Source organism: Nipponia nippon, unplaced genomic scaffold (genome assembly GCF_047370975.1).
Source record: "Nipponia nippon isolate SJK-2023a ecotype South Korea unplaced genomic scaffold, ASM4737097v1 scaffold_1, whole genome shotgun sequence".
Lineage (NCBI taxonomy): Eukaryota > Metazoa > Chordata > Aves > Pelecaniformes > Threskiornithidae > Nipponia > Nipponia nippon.
In genome coordinates, this window is record NW_028262290.1 from 67,209,841 (window position 1) to 67,228,345 (window position 18,505).

At 38.6% G+C, this 18,505-nt stretch overlaps 1 protein-coding gene across 1 annotated transcript in view; it reads left to right on the forward strand.

Annotated features, from left to right (window-relative positions):
- Positions 1-338: 338 nt before the first annotated feature.
- Positions 339-18,505, forward strand: part of LOC104018200 (dynein axonemal heavy chain 5) — a 172,171-nt gene continuing 154,004 nt past the window's right edge. Inside the window, exons 1-11 of the mRNA XM_087736582.1 lie at positions 339-501; positions 4,268-4,368; positions 5,865-6,053; positions 6,153-6,227; positions 8,566-8,652; positions 10,076-10,147; positions 13,031-13,132; positions 14,080-14,266; positions 15,455-15,620; positions 15,727-15,820; positions 17,561-17,659. Of these exons, the coding sequence (XP_087592708.1) occupies positions 339-501; positions 4,268-4,368; positions 5,865-6,053; positions 6,153-6,227; positions 8,566-8,652; positions 10,076-10,147; positions 13,031-13,132; positions 14,080-14,266; positions 15,455-15,620; positions 15,727-15,820; positions 17,561-17,659 (1,335 nt within the window). The remainder of the gene's footprint in view (positions 502-4,267; positions 4,369-5,864; positions 6,054-6,152; positions 6,228-8,565; positions 8,653-10,075; positions 10,148-13,030; positions 13,133-14,079; positions 14,267-15,454; positions 15,621-15,726; positions 15,821-17,560; positions 17,660-18,505) is intronic.

The following is an 18,505-nucleotide window of genomic DNA, read 5'->3' on the forward strand; positions in this document are numbered from 1 at the left end:
CTGTCCCGTAAGAAGGAGCTTAACCTGTCCCTCAACGCGTGAGTTCCCACCTGCAGCAGTCTGATCAGAGACAAATGACAGTTATGCAATTAGAAATAAAGTTTTGTTAATGGGCAACCTTAGAGGAGCTTTTATCCTTTTGTAAACTGCTTAGATCTTCTCATTTTAAATTAGCAACTAAAAGTAGAGAATTTAGTTTTTCTTTTCCTTGCTAGTCTACCATATTGGTGCTATAACAGGGATAAAAATACTGAAGGTGTGGTTGTTTGTTACAGTGTTACATTGTCCAGTCATTTTCTGTACTGTTGATTTAGGTTGATTTTTGTGTGGTGGTGAAGATGGAGGAGACTGTGGGAGGTGAGACTGAGTTAGGAGGAAGAGTTGAGCCTATTTTCTCTCCTGGTCACTCTGCACAGCAGGAACTAGAACAACTGAGAGCAACGCAACTTTCTTCCAAACCCGACATTGATCTCTGTCCACCTCTCATTGCTATAAAAAAAGGTAAGGGAGAAAATAATGATAAGTACTTCATGTTGGCTTTGTATGGAAAAAAAATCCAGGAACAAAATGAGAAACCAATTATTAAATAGAGTGTTTAAGTTGATAACGGGTACTTATATATACTGGGTGGGTATGTGCTATTCTGAATGTGCCAGCGTAGTGAATGCAATGTGCAGTTTTCAGCTTTATAAATAAATATGTACATATAAATAAACAAATGCATTTTTTATATGTGTGTGTGTATATATATATATGTATTTACAGGATCATGCACAGTGCAACTCTGATCCCATAGCAGATTTCCTAGTGTTGAATCATAGTAACATGATTAGAACCATTTTTCTGGAATTAAAATGAGTAGTACTCTATAGTATGGTGTACTCTATACTATGGCATATAGTATGGTATCTCTTTTCTGGAATATATTAACAGACTAATATATTGAATAATTAGTTCAAAGATTATTAAATGTGGCCTCACAGTGACATCAGCCAGCTTCCTCCGTGCTCATGGGTGCACCCCATCAAGGCCCATGGATTTACGTATGCCCACTTTGCTTCAGTACTCTCTAACTTGATCCTCTTTCACAAGGTCAGGGAATACTTAAGCAAAGTGGGCATACGTACGTCCATGGGTGCTGCTGAGATGCGCCCACGAGCACGGAGGGAGCTGGCTGATGTCAATGTGAGGCCACGTTCAATAATCTTTGAATGTTCATGGCAACTGGGAGAGGTGCCTGGAGGAAAGCTAATGGCACTCCTGTCTCCTTCTTGGAGAAGGGCAAGAAGGAGGACCCAGGGAACTATAGGTTAGTCAGCCTCACTTCAGTCCCGGGGAAGCTGATGGAGCAGCTAATCCTCGATGCCATTTCCAGACACATGAAGGACAAGAAGGTGACTGGGAGTAGTCAGCATGGATTCACCAAGGGAAGAAAGGCTTGACCAACCTCATTGCCTCTTACAAGGAGATGATTGGCTTGGTAGGTGAGGGGAGTGCAGTGGACATGGTCTACCTTTTCTTCAGTAAGGCTTTTGACATTCTGCAGTTGGGAATTTTTTATTGTGCCCCTTGAGGCAAATTAAACACACATTTGTGCTGAAATATACAAAAAAAAATATTAATGAACAATGCATTGGACACTCCTACTGCCATAACTGGTTCTGTAAGAAGTCTGCAAAGATGCTTTATTTGCCGATTCTTTATATACATTTGCACCAGCACCAGTCCTGTGAGCATCAGCATGGAGTGCCTCAGCCCAGCCTTGGGTCCAGCCCCCAGCACCAGCTCTGCTGCCCAAAGGTAGACCCTGAGCCTTGCGTTCTAGGATGGCTACAAGACAATGCCTTGGCTGTTCCTTATCTCATCACCAAGGGAAACTACCACACCCTTACTGGGAGTTGTTCTGTCGCTGGCCTTCCTGCTTCCAGCCAGCTTAACCCCTTCTGCATCTGGGCCTTGCTGTCCATGCCAGATTGTTCCTGCGTCACAAATTACCACTGATGAGCAGTTACAATTTGAATTTCCCCATCACTCCTGTAAGATCCTCATAGAAAAGCTAATGAAGTGTAGGCTGGATGAGCAGACAGTGAGATAGATTGAAAACTGATTGAACAGACAAGCCCAGAGGGTGATCAGGGGTACAAAGTCCAGATGGAGGCCAGTAGGTAATGGTGTACTCCAGGGTTCACTACTGGGTCCAGTCCTGTTTAACATCATCATTAATGATCTGGATGGTGGGACAGAGTGTACCCTTAGCCAGGTTGCTGATGACACAAAACTGGGAGGGATGGCCGATACACCAGGGGGTCGTGCAGCCATCCAGAGGGACCTCAAGGGGCTGGGGAGTTGGGCTGACAGGAACCTTAGGCAGTTCAACAAGAGGAAGTGCAAAAACTCCTGCACCTGAGGAGGAACAAGCCCATGCACCACTACATGCTGGGGGTTGACCACCTGGAAAGCAGATTGGCAGGAAAGGACTTGGGGGTCCTGGTGGACACCAAGTTGAAGATGAGCCAGCAAGGGACCCTTGTGGCAAAGAAGGCTAATGATACCGTGGGCTGGATGAGAAGGAGTGTTGCCAGCAGGTCAAGGGAGGTGATCCATCCTCTCCGCTCAGCACTGGTGAGGCTTCGCTTGGGGTACTGTGTCCAGTTCTAGGCTCCCCCGTACAAGAGAGACATGGACATACTGGAGAGAGTCCAGTGAAGGGCCACGAAGAGGATAGATAGACTAGAGCATCTCTCCTATGAGGAAAAGCTGAGAGAGCTCAGACTGTTCAGGCTGGAGAAGAAGAGGATCAGGGGGAGATCTCATAAACGTGTAAATACCTGAAGGGAGGGTGTAAAGAAGATGGAACCAGGCTCTTTTCAGCGATGCCCAGTGACACGACAAGAGGCAACAGGCACAAACTGAAACACAGGAGGTGCTGTCTGAACATCAGGAAACGCCTTTGGCTGTGAGGGTGACTGAGCACTGGCACAGGTTGCCCAGAGAAGTTGTGGAGTATCCACCCTTGGAGATATTCAAAAGCCATCTGGATGTGGTCCTGGGCAACCTGCTCTAGGTGGCCCTGCTCGAGCAGGGTGGGTTGGACCAGATGACCTCCAGAGGTCCCTTCCAATCTCAACCATTTCATGATTCTGTGAATAATACGTTATAATTAGGGGAAAAGAGACACAGTCTGTAAGAAAATTTATAAGGAAATAAGTGCTATTAGAATATTAATTTTAGTCACAATCTCATCGTTTATTTAGACTCGATTAAACAGTAGTTCCTGATAGTTTAGTGAGCCACTCATTACCACTACTGCATGCTTCACTGAGGATCCTATTTGCTGCCAAGGATGGGACCTAAATATCACCTTCTGAGAAATAAAATGGTTGCTTTTTCTTGGACTAAAAGCAAGCTGTAGCAGTTACAAATAGCGTTGTTCAGTGCTTTCAAATAATTATCTTTTTGAAGCTAACTAAAACAGTATTTCTCTTAAGGAGAGATAAAGCAATACTTAGGAATGCTTTGTAATTAAAATTTTTATAAGAGAAATGGTGGCTGTCTGGAGATAATTTGTTGTACCTAGTATCAGGAAAACATAAATACTGTTATTTGTTACTTAAATGACTTAAAAATATTGAAATCCTAATTTCTAGGAAAAACAAAGGCATGCAATAATTTTTTTGTTAAATAACTTAAAGGGCTTCAGAAGCTCTTAAGGAGGCTTAAACAATCAACAGAAGATAGTTACACACTCTAATGATATATGTCCTGTTTTTATTGCAAATATTAGCAATCTTTATTCTTCAGATATTCCACATGGTCAAGCTGTATTTCAAGTCTCTGCAAGTAGCAAGTTTATCAGAAATGCATGAGACTGACAATCAGAATTTAGATAAAGAAGTAACAGAAGAGGAATAACTGGGTGACAATAGCAAATGTGAAAAGTGACAATATTTCAGGGTCTCTGTTTCTTCCAGAACCGATTTCTTCAAGCTAGTACCTTAAATTGCTTTTTCTTACCTCTACTGCTATCAGTAGGGATTGTTTGCAGCTGAACTTGAGATAAAAGCCATTATAAGACATCTTTTTCCCCTAACGGCTTCTAAGGGTTTCTGCTGAGGCATGAGTTTTCTAACGTTCCTTTCATGTCTCGTTTTCCCCAGCCTGAGAAGAGGTTAGCCAGCAGATATTAAGACACAACACTGCAGGTCTCGTAAATGCATTTGTTGTGTATATACCTGAATAATTAGTACTTGTCACTTCTTTTAACTAGACACAGAAAGTAAGCATCGTAGATGTGGTGGGGACCTGAAGACAAGGAGCACTGAGCTAGGATCTGCTGTCACAGAATCACCTTTGACTGCTGTTCTTCCGGCAAGTGTTTTCATCTAAAATAGGTGGTGACTCAGCTACCTTTTGTCTGTTAAATTTTATTCTGTTCAGATTATTCTTGAAGTCTTCATTGACAAAAGTTTGGCCTAATACTGGAGGGTGCTGAGTTCCTTCAGTCTCTGTTAATTACAAGGAAAAAGAACAGTGAACCACTCAAAAGTGTATACAGTGTTAGGCCATTTACTTTCTGTGCTTACAATGTATGTTGCTGGGATTTTGGGTTTTGGGGTTTTTTTTTTTGATCATCCACTGGTTAATCCCCTTTCTTTGCCAAGATGAAAATGAATATTGTTTAAGAATACTTGAATAAGGTCATGCTGCATCAGGGAAGGCGTATGCAAAACAAGATATCCAGCTGTTGGCATGGAAGCCAGAGATGATGAAAGACTGGCATAGATGAGTTGGAACCTACGCGCAAGAATGAATGGTGAATCAGAAAAGATGTAGCTTTTAGAGACATCAGAATGGTACTGACCAACAGCTACAGGTATTCAGGCATTCTGGGTGTCTCCGGGTCTCAAAGAGATGCAGGTAGAGACAGGAATGATGTAAAACATTCATTCAGAGGCTGGGGTAAGACCAAATGGTAGGAGGCAAAGGTGGACGTTGGTCAACTTTTTGTTTTTTTAATCCAAGAGTAAATTAGGATTGATCAATTACAATTCCTAGTTTAGAGTACTGGGAAGATGATGTAATTTATCTTTGTTTCTCTCCAATAAAAATTGTGAGGTACAAAGACATTCAAGACATCCGCAGACTCCAGATACTCATGTCAGTAGGAGCTGTGCATAGAAGAAAATGCTCAGTGTGGTGACTTTTTTACCCAAAACTTTAGTTTTCCGTATAGCTTCTGAAGATTATCTGTTGACTTAAAAATGTTATTCACCATACCTATTTTCAGTCTTGTTCACACTGTTTATGAAGATTTTAAAAAATCTTTTGTCTTACCTCCTTTATCATTCTCCTACTCCCTTTATATGACCTACATATTATACATAAATTGTATATTTGTTCCAGTGGTGACTGATTTTATAGTGGATTTGTTTTATTTATTTCCTTTGAGGTAATAACTTGATAGTATCTATTAAAATGCTGGCAGTATAGAGATAGATCTGGTCCCAAATCTGGAATATGGACATATAGAATTTTGGAAGCTGAATTCACAAAGCTGAGATTTGAATTAGAGCCTTTATAGGGCTAAATTTGTATTTTGATGTTATCCTGGATCCACATCTGATTCTGAGGTCCTGGTCTGAAGTTTCTGGTCTGAAGTTTCCATTGTAGCAGCTTTATCCTGAGAAATAATTCTGCGCTAACAAGTTAATTATTACTGATCTTTTCCTTCTGCATTCCTTAGATGCAATTTTTTATGTTCCTGCTTGAAGTAGTTTATGAAATCAGCTTAACGATCAACAATATAAAATACAATCCTTAAGTGAGGAAAAAGAATCTCTCTATAACAAACTTCTATTTTCTAGACAACTGGTAAGAAAAGTATAGTACTTTCCAGTGAAACTAGGAAAGAACTAGCCAAGCAAGCCAAAGTCACCAAAGAGGAGAGAAGAGCTCAGATAGATGAAAGACAGAAGTATTTGATATCAAGATTAGCAGATGGGATAGGCTTAAGTGAGCAGCAAGTGGAGGAGGCCATTATTTCTGATGACAAGGTAAATATTAATTAAATTATTATTGTTTAATATATTTCCAAAATTTCCAGTCTTTTGAAACTACTTCACAATTAACTACAATTGTAATTTTGTTTTTAGTTTCAACTTATAGAACGATTCTTTGCCCCTAGTGGACTTAAAAAGTTGCTCTTCTTTTACCAAGATGTATTGCAGGTATGGTTCTGTTATTACTTCTGCAAAAGCAAAGGCATTTTTAAAAAAGATCACATGACTGTTGCAAAATTCAGAAAATCTTAACAGAGATTTTTTTTGTTATGCATGCCAATGTGGAAAGAACTTGGATCTCATTGTTTAGATACTGCCATCTTGGCTTACATGAAAACAGGCGAATGCCCTGTGGCATGGTTTGATACTGTTCTTGTTTTCACAAAAGAAAACTTAAAAATGGCCAAGTAAAGTAAAAATCCAAACTTCAAAAATTATAACGATAATTGAGGCAAAGCGTTCATACTATTCAGAGTTTATAAATACTAGATTAGCTAACCTAAGTATTATAGCAATGAGGGAACTGTCTGTATACGAACCATTTTGTCTTCTCCTTTTGGTCTGAACTGCATCAACTCCGCTATGGACAAAGCACTGATTCAAGAGGTGAAAAATGATGCAGTTTCTTTCTAAGTTAAGGTGGCTTCATGTTCAGGTCTGTCCCATTCTGTGGAAAATAATCTTAAGCTTGGGAAACTATAACTAGAAATAAGGGAGTTGTGGTCCCCAAGATGTATTTCTCTCCCTTTCAATTTTGAAAAGGAGAAGCCTCTTCATAAAAAGCAAAACAATTTGTTCAGCTTCCACTGAGTGTGTGATAACAGAAAGTGCCAAGCAACTTTGAAATTGCCTAACATGATTGTTGTGGGCTTCCTGAACTGCAGGAGTCCTTCCTCAGTCCTTTCAGGTTATGCCATTGAGGAGCTGTGTTAGGGTGAGCTAACTCACCGTGTGGTGGTATTTTAGGCTTGTTGGGAAGCAAAACTGATTGATGATGCTTGATCGTCAGTTAAGTGCAAGAACGAATTACAGATTCATTATAACCTAGATAAGTTAAAAGAACTTTCGGGTGTTACTGGAATTGCTTAGAGATTTTGCAAAGCACAGAATCAGCTCAGCTGTCAAAAGAGTTTAATCAGTTTTTCCTTTCACTGGGACTGCGTGAACGCATTTCTGGGATGAATGTGTTTTTTCCTCTGACTGAAATCAAGATGAAACTAAAAATCTTGTTTTCCTTAACTGACAAGCCAGAAATAAATGCCCAGCTTGGGTTAAGAGAAATGTTTCATTTCTGCATTTAATTTTGTTTTCTTTTGGTATTTTGAGCCATTAAAATATGAATTTATGAAAATCTTGTTGCAAAAGCAGCATAGCATAAAAATAAATGTTTCTGATGGAAAATATGAATGCCATCTCTATCATCTTCCACCCCATTCTGATGAGTCAAGAGATGTCATTAAATTGACTGTTCTGTCAACAGTTTGGTTTCAAACGTATTGGAGATTACTCAGGGGCAGTATCATACACGCTTGCCCTGTTCTTATCCGGTTTTGGCCATTCTTGGAGACAAAATACTGGCCTGGGCAGTCCGTTGGCCTGACCTAGTAGGCACGTGCTTACCAAGATTTGTCAAAGATCCTTTCTTCAGTGCTGTTCATCTGTCTTTTTTACCAGCTTGGGTGCATGGTGTTCACTTGAGACTGTGCATAGGGGTTAGAAGATGCTGATTTGGGGTGGAATTGGGGAGCCACCACTGTGTATCATACATCACACGTTTAGTCTAGCAGGAATTAGACTTTTTAGGAGGAGGCCTCTCCTTCTCAAACTTGGAAGAGAAATACACCTACAGGCCTCTTCCACATTATTTTCTGTTACGTTCTTCCAAGTTTCAACAGATTATTTTCCAAAGTATGTGACAGAACATTAAAGGGAAGCAGGTCTTGATCAGGCTCAAACTTTTTTACTGCTTCAAAGAGAAGAGGTTCTAGATACATCTCAATGGAGAGGGACCAGTGGCAGCAAGGCTTCTCAGCGACAAAGTTTTTCAGAGTGATGTATAGTTAAAGACATGGGCAGAAAACTAAATTTCTTTGCATTGCTGGCAGGATCTACCTGACAGAGTTCCTTGTGAGTCCCGTTCACAATTACATTATGGCTTTGGAGACAAGGCATGTTACTCTCTCTGCAAGACATCCAGTTTGTTTCCATGGAGGAAGTTGCTCCAGGAAACACTTCAGATTTAATTTCATTATATTTTCTGAGATTTTTTTCCTCTTCTTCTTTGAGTTTTTTCTGAAATAGCAGGGCTATGAAAGTGTTTACTGGGGATTGTGAGATTCATGGAAAGCTTATTCTCCAGATAAACCCATCCTCATGATTTCTATCTGGGAATTACTAACTGATTCAGAATAAGCTTAGTTGTAATTCACATATTCAAATAGGATGAGGTATCTGCATGATAATAGTTTTTATTTTATTAACCTCTTATTTATAATTTAATTGCTAGCAAAAATCGAATGCATCATCGACGTCAGATGGGTCAACGAACAGTTTGCTTCAGAAGAAGTTATTTATTACCATGGGTTCTACTGAGGTATGGTTGAAAAATTCATTAGATGACATTTGAAAAGTAAAATATTGAAAAAATTTAACAGTTGTGCAGTGTTAAAAACTTTTTGTAATTTTTGGATAGATATTTAAGTACTTAGTCCATGTTCTCATATTGTAAGATCTCCCAACATGTCTTGAGCTGAGGTTAGAATTCACCAGTAAAGAAGTAGTGATTAATGGATTTGACTATCTGAGAGGAGTGCAGGACAAATAAACCCTTGTTTAAAAAATCGCAGATCCTAACACTTTTGTTAATGACTGCATGTTTAAGTATTTTCCAGTACTCGTGCACTTCTGGTTCTTCTGGTTTAAAAGTGCAGTTCTTCAGTGGTTTTCTATTTCCTTTCATATAATAATACTGCACATTACTCCAAAAATACCTTTAATAATTCCTTTATTCCATGCAAATTCTTACAACAACCTCCTTACTGTAATGTCTAAGCATTATTCAGCAGTGTATTCAGAGTAGTCATTAAGATTTCTGATTAATTTTCTTTCCATCTCTTTTGGGGGGAGTCAGGTGTACCATATACAACTTTGTTTGAATAATTCATGGTGATGTGTTGTGTTTTTTTTTTTTCCCCAATGAGCTTATATTAACATTGTTATGTTAGAAAAGACATAACTGAAGAATTCTTTCTTGCTTTCAGAGAGGTAAGATTCATTCATCTGCCAATTGGACCAACTGGAATGGCTTTTCAAATTTGTTATAGTTGAATTATTATTAGATTTAATAGATTAAAAGTAAGCATTGTTGCAGTACTGATCTGAAACTTTTTTATTACTTCAGTCCATTAAAAAGATGAAAATACATGTTATAAAGTATCTGGATCAGAAGTTTTTAAGTTCCTTTTTGTAAAAATGAAATAAATGTCATTCTAAGATGATCCATTCTGGTCTAGGTATCTATGAAAAGTACTCTAAATGTCTGAAAGCTGAGGATATCTTTAGTTTTCTTCAGTGAATTTATGTTGGCAGATTCAGAAAGGGATTAGACAATCTCATGGATAGGTCCATAAATGGATACCGAAATGTCTAGACAGGACTATGTCATCTAACAGCTCTCATACAATGGTTGCAGCTGGTCAGAGAGTACAAGAGGAATGGAGCCTGGGAAGTAGCCTAGCTCGCAAGTTCTCCCTGAACTGTATTTTCTTGGTAGAGATGCAGCACTGGATTGGTCTGCCCAAAGGGGCATTTTTTACGTTCTTACGTCAGATGGAGAAAAAACAGTGCTTCATTTCAGAGGGACAGATTTTCAAATGTCCTACACACAGTTCACTACTTTTCTGAGTAATTAATTTTTTACAGTTTTGTTTTCAGCACATTTTTAGTGTTGTTAAGTAAATTACTGATACTGTACAAGTCTCTTCTTTTTAACTGTATACATTTTGTCCTTTTTACAGAACTTTACAGGAACTTGTGCATTTTTCCTAAGGACATCAGATAAAGTTATAACTGCATCAGACATTTCCCAGGTCAGACCAAAATCATGCAGTGTTTGCAGCGTACTTAGTATTTTCTTAGACGTTTATTCATGCAGTTGGAATCAGAAAAAGAAGTGGGGAGTGCTCTCATGAAAATGTCTAGTTCTGTGTTTAACAGAAGTTCTTTTTTATCTGAATAAGTATTTATGATAAAGTAATGTTGTAATGATTTGCTAATTAGCTACTGCAATGTTATTAAAAACAAGATTTTAATTAATAAAAATTCATTATTAATCAGTCATTAAAAATATAAATTTTAATAGCAATAGGGAATAAAGACCTAAACCAGGAGATTTCCTTTTAATTAATGAGCCTAAATTATGGAAATGCTGCACTTAAATAACTGCATCTTTTAAACTTTTAAAATAAAGATCATACTTACGCATCATTAGATCATCATTACTAAAGTTTCCCTGCCCCTAATAGTTTTAGTTGTGTATAAGAAAAGTACTGTAACAACCTTTTCTGACTTTCAGAGATACTCATGTTCTTGGGAAATATTTGCACTAGTGTTTTACAAAGAGCATCCAGATACTAATATCTAAGAACAGACATTAAAGAAAAAATGCAATAAGCCTGAAATCATATTGTCGAAAATATTGATGCACTCATTTTTATGCTGTGCAGATTTGCTCCTTATTTGTCACTAATAGGTTGATGTGTTCCCTTTGAGCAGGCCAAAGCTGTAGTAAATTTTTTCTCCAGCTACAGTCATGGGAATTAGTACTTCAGTTTCTGTCAGTCACTTGCTTTATAACATCATTTTTACAAATTCCTCATCCAGGCGTGCAAAAGTAATTTCTAGGCTTCGTCTTCTCACGCCCTGTCAGTACTGCTGGGCTGCTTCAGCTGGGTGCCTGTCAGAACGGTTGTCCAGACTCTTCAGTTAGCTGCCTTGGTGCCCTCTCTGTGGTTCTCTTGTGATCACTTCCTTTGGGCAGGGGCTGTCATGTAGTTGTCATCAAACTTCATTCCTTATGTGAGGCAATATTTTTAGATGCTATAGAAGGTAAAACAAGCCCTAATTTTCAGTCAGCCAGTCTTCACACTGATGAGGCTCGGAGCTCAGGCTCCAATTGGTTTGGCAAATTTTGGTTTATCCTGAAGAGCTGTGTAGGAACAGTTGGAAGGAGGACCTGAGAATCCCCTAGAAATACATGGATTTGTCCCCTATTTCTCAAGAGGAATAGCTGAATCTTCCGTGTCCTGTGGAAAGAAATGGATCAGCTTGTATGTCGACCTTCTCCTAGAGATTCTGAAGTCTTGAAAGACTTAATTTTCCCTGTCTCCCCCTCCCTGCAACAAATGCCAACACTGTCATATGGGAGAAACTGGCATTGTTAAAAGCATCTGAAGGGGAAAAATAGAGGTCAGTTCATTTCTTCATTACCCTTCTGTCCTTTCCTTCTGCTATTTTGTTAGCACACCCTCTGGCAGAAGGAAGTAGTTTAGGGGCATTTCCTTGTTAACAACCTTGTGGGCATTGCGTCCCAGGGAACATGTTTAGACATGCAAAGAAACCTGGTCTTCCTTGTAAGCACTGCCTCAAGCAGAATAATGCCTTGATTGTCATCCATAATTCCTCCACTTTTTGAGAAAGAGCTTTCTCCCATCTTGTACTCTAGTGGAATTATAATACTGTAATATTGTTAGGACATAGTATTCCACCCATGCATAACAACTAGATGTCTTAAATGCTCTTCTTTTGCATGCAAGTGGGAAACTAGCAAGAAAAACATGAGTGAAATTAATAATCGAGATAGCCAAGAATGTCAAAGCCTTTAAAAAAATTCATTTGTAGTTGCTGTTCCTAAAACACTCTGGAATTGCTGTCTTCGCACAGGCAAACGTTGGGAGTAGAAGCTTCCAGGGCAGAACTCAGTACACTTTCCCCTGTATCAGTGAAGCATTCGTTATGATGAAGGCAAAATCAGTGTATGTTTCCCTCTCTGCTAACAGGAGATATACCCAGAGCCGAAATGGCTGGTCAGTATGGGTTGTAGAAAGCACATGGCTCATGTTCAGCATGTATACATTTGTAAGCGAAATGCCAGCAGCAGAAAAGCCAGCCAGTCCCTAAGTGGATAGCATTGGGAAAAGATGCAATCCCCCACTTCTTCCAAATTATGCTTTATGTTCTGCTGTAAAATTCCACTCACCAGTGTGGTCTCACCCTGTCCCTAGCTTCAGCAATTCACTGCTGCTTGCTTCACATTAACTGGAATAGACTAGAATAGACTATTTCAGTTGGAAGGGACCTACAATGATCATCTAGTCCAACTGCCTGACCAATTCAGGGCTGACCAAGTTAAAGCATGTAGTTAAGGGCATCGTCCAAATGCCTCTTAAACACTGACAGGTGTGGGGCATTGACCACCTCTCTAGGAAGCCTGTTGTAGTGTTTGACCCCCCTCTCAGTAAAGACGTGCTTCCTAAGCATAAGGTCATTAACAACGAACTGGAGAGAACTGTGCAACTGAGAGAGGCATTTCTTGCCTGATACATTTGTTGTCCTTTTTTAGGCATTTATGATAGATGGAAGCTGTTCCTCTAAAAGAGAAATGTAGACATATAATTGTCTTAAGATTAATTAATGCATTGCTGTTAAATGGTTAATTTTAATTGGTTGCTGGAGTGTTGCTACAATATGGGACTGACTCTTCTGGTGACTCAAACTTAAGGGCAAGTCTTGGAATTTCCAGTTGAATTTTAGTCTATGTCCAATCCAAATCCAGTAGTTGGGGGGCAATATTCTCATGGAACCTACATAGTTATGGACTGTATATACGTCTGCCATGTGTCTGAATTTCACTCAAATAGTATAATGCTGCAGAAGTTTACAAGCCCTCTGCTAATTTTTGTTTCTTCCCAAAGGAGGTGAATTTTGGCATATTTGATTGTATTAATGGAAATATCCTTCAGGGCCTGGAATTTTTCTTGTCCCAAATCATGATACCAGCACTTAAATCCCAGCAGGTAATCACGTAGCTAGTCTTTTTTCTCAAGAACATGTGGAATTAAGGCAAGTGGCTGCTGCGGTCCTGTTTGTGCATCGGTTTCAGTTAAACATAAAACAGAGGATACAAAAAGATAGAAGTCTAATACAGACCTTTATGGGAGTCATGCAATTTGTATATAAGTGTTTGAAATTCATATAGTTATTGTTTAATTTCAAGCAATAGCACCAGCCATAATGCTCGTGACAAAGGAGAACATAGCATAGCAGCCATACTAAAAAACTGTGATGTAGAACTGTGATGACTTAATTAAAACTAGATTAAGCCTGGATTGAAAGAAGTATCAAGTCCTTCTGGCAGCACAAAGGATCAGTCCATGATTTTATTCTAGAGTGTGGACAGCAAGCACTGTGTCACAGCCAGGGTATCCAGCTTCTTTGAGTTGTCCTTGTTCTGTGGCACTCACAAAGCATCACAGTTGGTTCTGTTGCCTCCAGAAGTACATGGTCAGAGGCAGGAAATATAATGAAGCTCAGTGTCTGTCGAGAATGATGGTGTTGTATGCTGTTGCCATATGCTACCATTTTCTCTCACCCAGGAGTAGTAAGGGGGATTACAATCTGTTTTCTCTATTTAGAGAGAGACAAATCAGACTGAACAAAAAAGACAACAATTCAGTGTGAAGACAGTGAGAGCAGGGAGACGTTTTTATTTCTTGAGAGCCTCTTGCTTGTTTGTCTCTTCTTGTCTAACAGAATAATTAAATCAATGCATACTTTAAAGTATTTATGTTATAGTACAGATGAGTGTATTTTAAAGGGCATACTGATAAATCTTCGTATACTGCCAAGAATAAGAAATACCTTTCTAATGAAAAATAAGATACCTTTTGTGTTCAAAAACCAAAAGAAAGTGTGGCCCTTACTTTACTTTTTTTTTTTTTTGGCATAAATCATAAATAATCAGAACTGGGGAGCTGTGAAAGAAGGCTTGAAGAACAGCCAGATACAAGACTTTCTGTATTCAGTGGAGAGATTTGTGGGTACTTTGTCATCATCAAGACAGAATATAGAAGATAAAATTCAGCTCACAAAAGTGGATATTGATATTTATGTCAGCAACTTACAGAACCCATCTGACTACATAACTGCAGGTGAGTAATTCCTACAGCAAAGCAAACACGATGCTGTTTATAAAATAAATTTTATGTCATTAGTAAAAATTTACTTTGAAGAATTAATTCATCTTTCCTGAGCTATATACATTTTTCTGCTTACTCTTGCCAGGTTTCTGACTGTGTCATCATAAAATCATCAATCATTTGCCCATCCTTTAATTCACAGATTTTAAAGGATTAGGTAGTTCCTTGACATATCATGTACGCAGTGGCCTGTGTTCCTCCTAGTTTGCTGGCCAAGTAGTTGCTGAGTGAAGCCATCTACTAGAGTGTACAGTCTTCACTTTGACACTGGGGAAATCCTATCCAATATCATCTGGCTCTGAGGGCTGTGAGTCAAAACAAGATGTATTTATAAAAATTTATATATATACATATATGTATATGTAAGAAAAAAAGTAGTTATGTCTCTGAACAATAGCTTTCCACCATTTCTTACCACCACATGGATTTTCAGAGTGAAAAAATGCCAAACTGAAATAATGCCAATACTTCTGCAATCCCTCTCAAGCCTACATCAGCCTACGGCAGGGCAGCTTCCGCAGAAGAACTAGTGACTCTTCAGATGAGGCAATAACGTTATATAGCTGAACCAGTTCTTTAGGTCCATTTAGTAGTACAAGCTCCACGAGTCCTAAATATAATGCACCAAGTGAGCTGGACTCTTTCAGCCGCTAGGGAAATCTAAAAGATGTGCTGACTTACAGGGGGGTTTGTGACTGTTAATAATGCTCTCCGTTATGTGGTGCTTTTAATGTGGAATAGGCTGCAGTGGTAGAAAGAGAGAAATGTGAAGCCTTTACTTATGAAATGCAAGCAGAAAAATATACACATAATAGTTAATACATTTCTCAGACCTCTGAAACGTGATTCTCCCAAAACCACATCGCTGTATTTTTTTTTTCCTTATGAACTCACTGCATTTTTAACAGCTTCCCTTGTAAAGGATATGCAATAGTAACGAAGTAGGTAGATACAAATTGTATGTGTGTGCATCTTGTTGTCACAGTCTTAATCTTTTCCTGTCGTTTGTCAGTGATATGAATATACTCAGTTTACATAGAGTCTCAGCTTATGTTTGCTAAGGACATTTCACTTCTGTAGTTAAAAATCTGTATTTATTTCTTGGCACTTATGAGACTATCCCATTCTATGATTTTGAAGGCAGTAACACAGAGGTCACTGAGAAACTTGAAGAAGCAGTCATGATTTGGATCAAACAGATCAGACAAGTTTTAGTGCAGAGTGAACAAATGAGAAGAGAAGCTGATGACATTGGTCCATCTGCAGAGCTGGAACACTGGAAGACAAGAATGTCATCATTTAACAGGTTAAATCCCTGCACTATTTCTCACAGAGTCTAAAAAAAAGTTTTTTAAAACTAAATGTAAACTGTAATTCCAAAGAGAGTATTAAATGTGTTTCTTTCTTCAAAGCCTTTTAGATGAGATCAAGAGTTCAAGAGTAAAGAAAATTATAAGTATTCTTCAGGTAGCGAGATCAAAGACATTGAAGCAGTGGAAAGAGCTGGTAATTACAGTGTTTTATTAAAGGTTTTAAGTGAGTACAGTTTTGTATTTGTAATACACACAGAACTGAACACAATGCTAAAAATAGTTTTGAGAGTTTATGCTGGTTTTGTACTGTGGTTTATTATCCAGTTGTTGAAACATATAACACCAATGATTCTGAAGTTAAATAGGTAACTTGAAAAGAAGTCAATGCTTCTGTAACGTGTCTTTCATTAACATAGTGGGCAGAATCGTTGTGCAAAGGTAAAGCAATGCAGCAGTACAACATTTTTTGTCTCTCTCCAGCTGTACTCTGTGCAGGCCAACTGTAGAGATGTCTGAAACTTCATCATATTGCTTTTAGAATTATTGACAGCTGGCTTTTTGTAGTGTAACTGCTACTTCAGATAAGTGGATACCTGTAATGTAAACTTACCAGTCTGTTGTGGTTTAGCCCAGCAGGCAGCTAAACACCACACAGAAGTTCGCTCACTCCCCCTCTGCCCAGTGGGATGGAGGAGAGAATCAGAAAAAAAAAAGAAGAAAAAATAGTAAAATTCGTGGGTTTAGATAAAGACCGTTTAATAGGGCAGAAAAGGAAGGGAAAAGAATAGTAGTAGTAATAATAATAATGATAAAAGAAGATACAAAATAAGTGATGCACAATGCAATTGCTCACCACCTGCCGACCGATGCCCAGCCAGGTCCTGAGCAGCGGTTCCCCCCAGCCAGCTCCCCCCAGTTTATATACTGAGCATGATGTCATATGGTATGGAATAGCCCTTTGACCAGTTTGGGTCAGCTGTCCTGACTCTGTGCCTTCCCAGCATCTTGCTGGCAGGGCATGAGAAGCTGAAAAGTCCTTGACTAGTGTAAGCACTACTTAGCAACAACTAAAACATCAGTGTGTTATCAACATTATTCTCATCCTAAATCCAAAACACAGCACTATACCAGCTACTAGAACGAAAAAAAACAACCCTCTATCCCAGCCAAAACCAGGACACAGTCAAAACTGTAGGCAAGCCAGAAAATAAGCTGTAGACCATGTACAGATACTCCCAAAACACCAGAATGTACATCTAGCACTTGAGAAGGTATTCTACTGTTCTGAAAATAGATCAGGAAAACAGTATCACCTTACTGAGTTTTTGATGTTGCACTTAACGTATTTGCAGACTTTTATGATAAATGGAATTTGGTTGAAAGTGTCTGTACAGAGCCAGTACAAGTCAAGGATGATGAACTAGATTTCTCTCTTCATACAGAATTGCCTCCTAAGTACTGGACAGTTCCACCTGTCATGGAGAGAAGGATATACAGGCATTAGCTGTGAACTCATTTGCCCAAACAAGTATTCATTAAAAAGTGATGGGAACACCCTGGTACATTTCAGGGATCTTGTCTAAATTCTGTAGTATGGGTACCATGCTAAAACCATTTAAAAATGTAAGTCAGATTATCAAAACCACACTATTGTACTTCCATCAGGAAGGAAAAACTTCAGGGGTCTAAGTAAGGAGTTCCTCTAAATCACATCCGAAATGTTGCTGATTGCCAGGTAGATCTTACCAATTTTTGCGTGTAAAAGCAGTCATTTCTTATGTAAAGAAGAAATGGCTTATTTGAGAGAACTTCTGTGAGAAAATGTTTACAAGATAGAATCAGTCTTGTGGTAGCATGCATTGTAAAAAAGCAAGAACCTGTTCAGTAAATTTTAACAGTATTAATTCTATTTCTTTTTTTTTTCTCCCTTCAGGATGGTAATATAACAATTGCTGCTAATGAAGCTAAAGACAACGTGAGATATTTATATACATTGGATAAATTTTTTGGTCCACTTGCCAAAGCTTCACCTGTAAGTAGTGGTCTAAAGGCGCTTAACATGAAATTCAGAAAAGAAAGGAAAGGCTTTTGCTGCTGAAAGAAAGATATTTCTCCTTTCAGTATTTAACTCTTACGCTTGATGATTAGTGGACAGCGTAACTCCCTTGGCATTAGCGAGCTAAGTTTACAGATTTTGAATAAGCCATAGATAATGCTACTCTTTGTGTAGGAGGCAGTTGTGATTCCAGAAGATAATTGAAGGGCATGAGAAAAATAAGAAAAATATGTTTTGCCAAACCTGATATCGAGCTGAATTGTCTTTGTGAGGTTGGGCCTTACGTATGGTACCTCTTCCTGTCTCCATGCTTCAGTTAGCAGTTACTCGTGATTGTTCTAATGCAAATATCATAAAATGATCTTAAGCCTTCAGTTGAGCTGAAATTGGGCAGCTTCCACTTATTTTACAGGTTAAAGCTGTTTCTCTTGCAGGTAGCGCGTATTTACTGTCATCCTGGTTCAAATGATAAAACTTATTTTCATAACCATGTGGGTCTCAGATTTCATTTTTTAAGTGAGAACATGAATTTTGAAGATACAGCCACCAGGCAAAACTGTCTAAGCTTACATGGTTCAGAAGATTTACACATAATCCAGCTGCTTACAAATTTTCTAAATATTGTTTTCAAAGCTTGAACTCTGTCTGAATCCATTGTGCAATTTTACACTGCTTTTCTTCTGTGAATATTCACTGTTCTGCCATATTGGACTTCACTTTTAGATACCGTAAGTTTTTTATCCTTTTGGAGACCAGTTGCTGTCTCTTTTTCTGGGTTCTCAGTATATCGGGCTTGAATGCATTTCTGTGGAATCTTTCTGT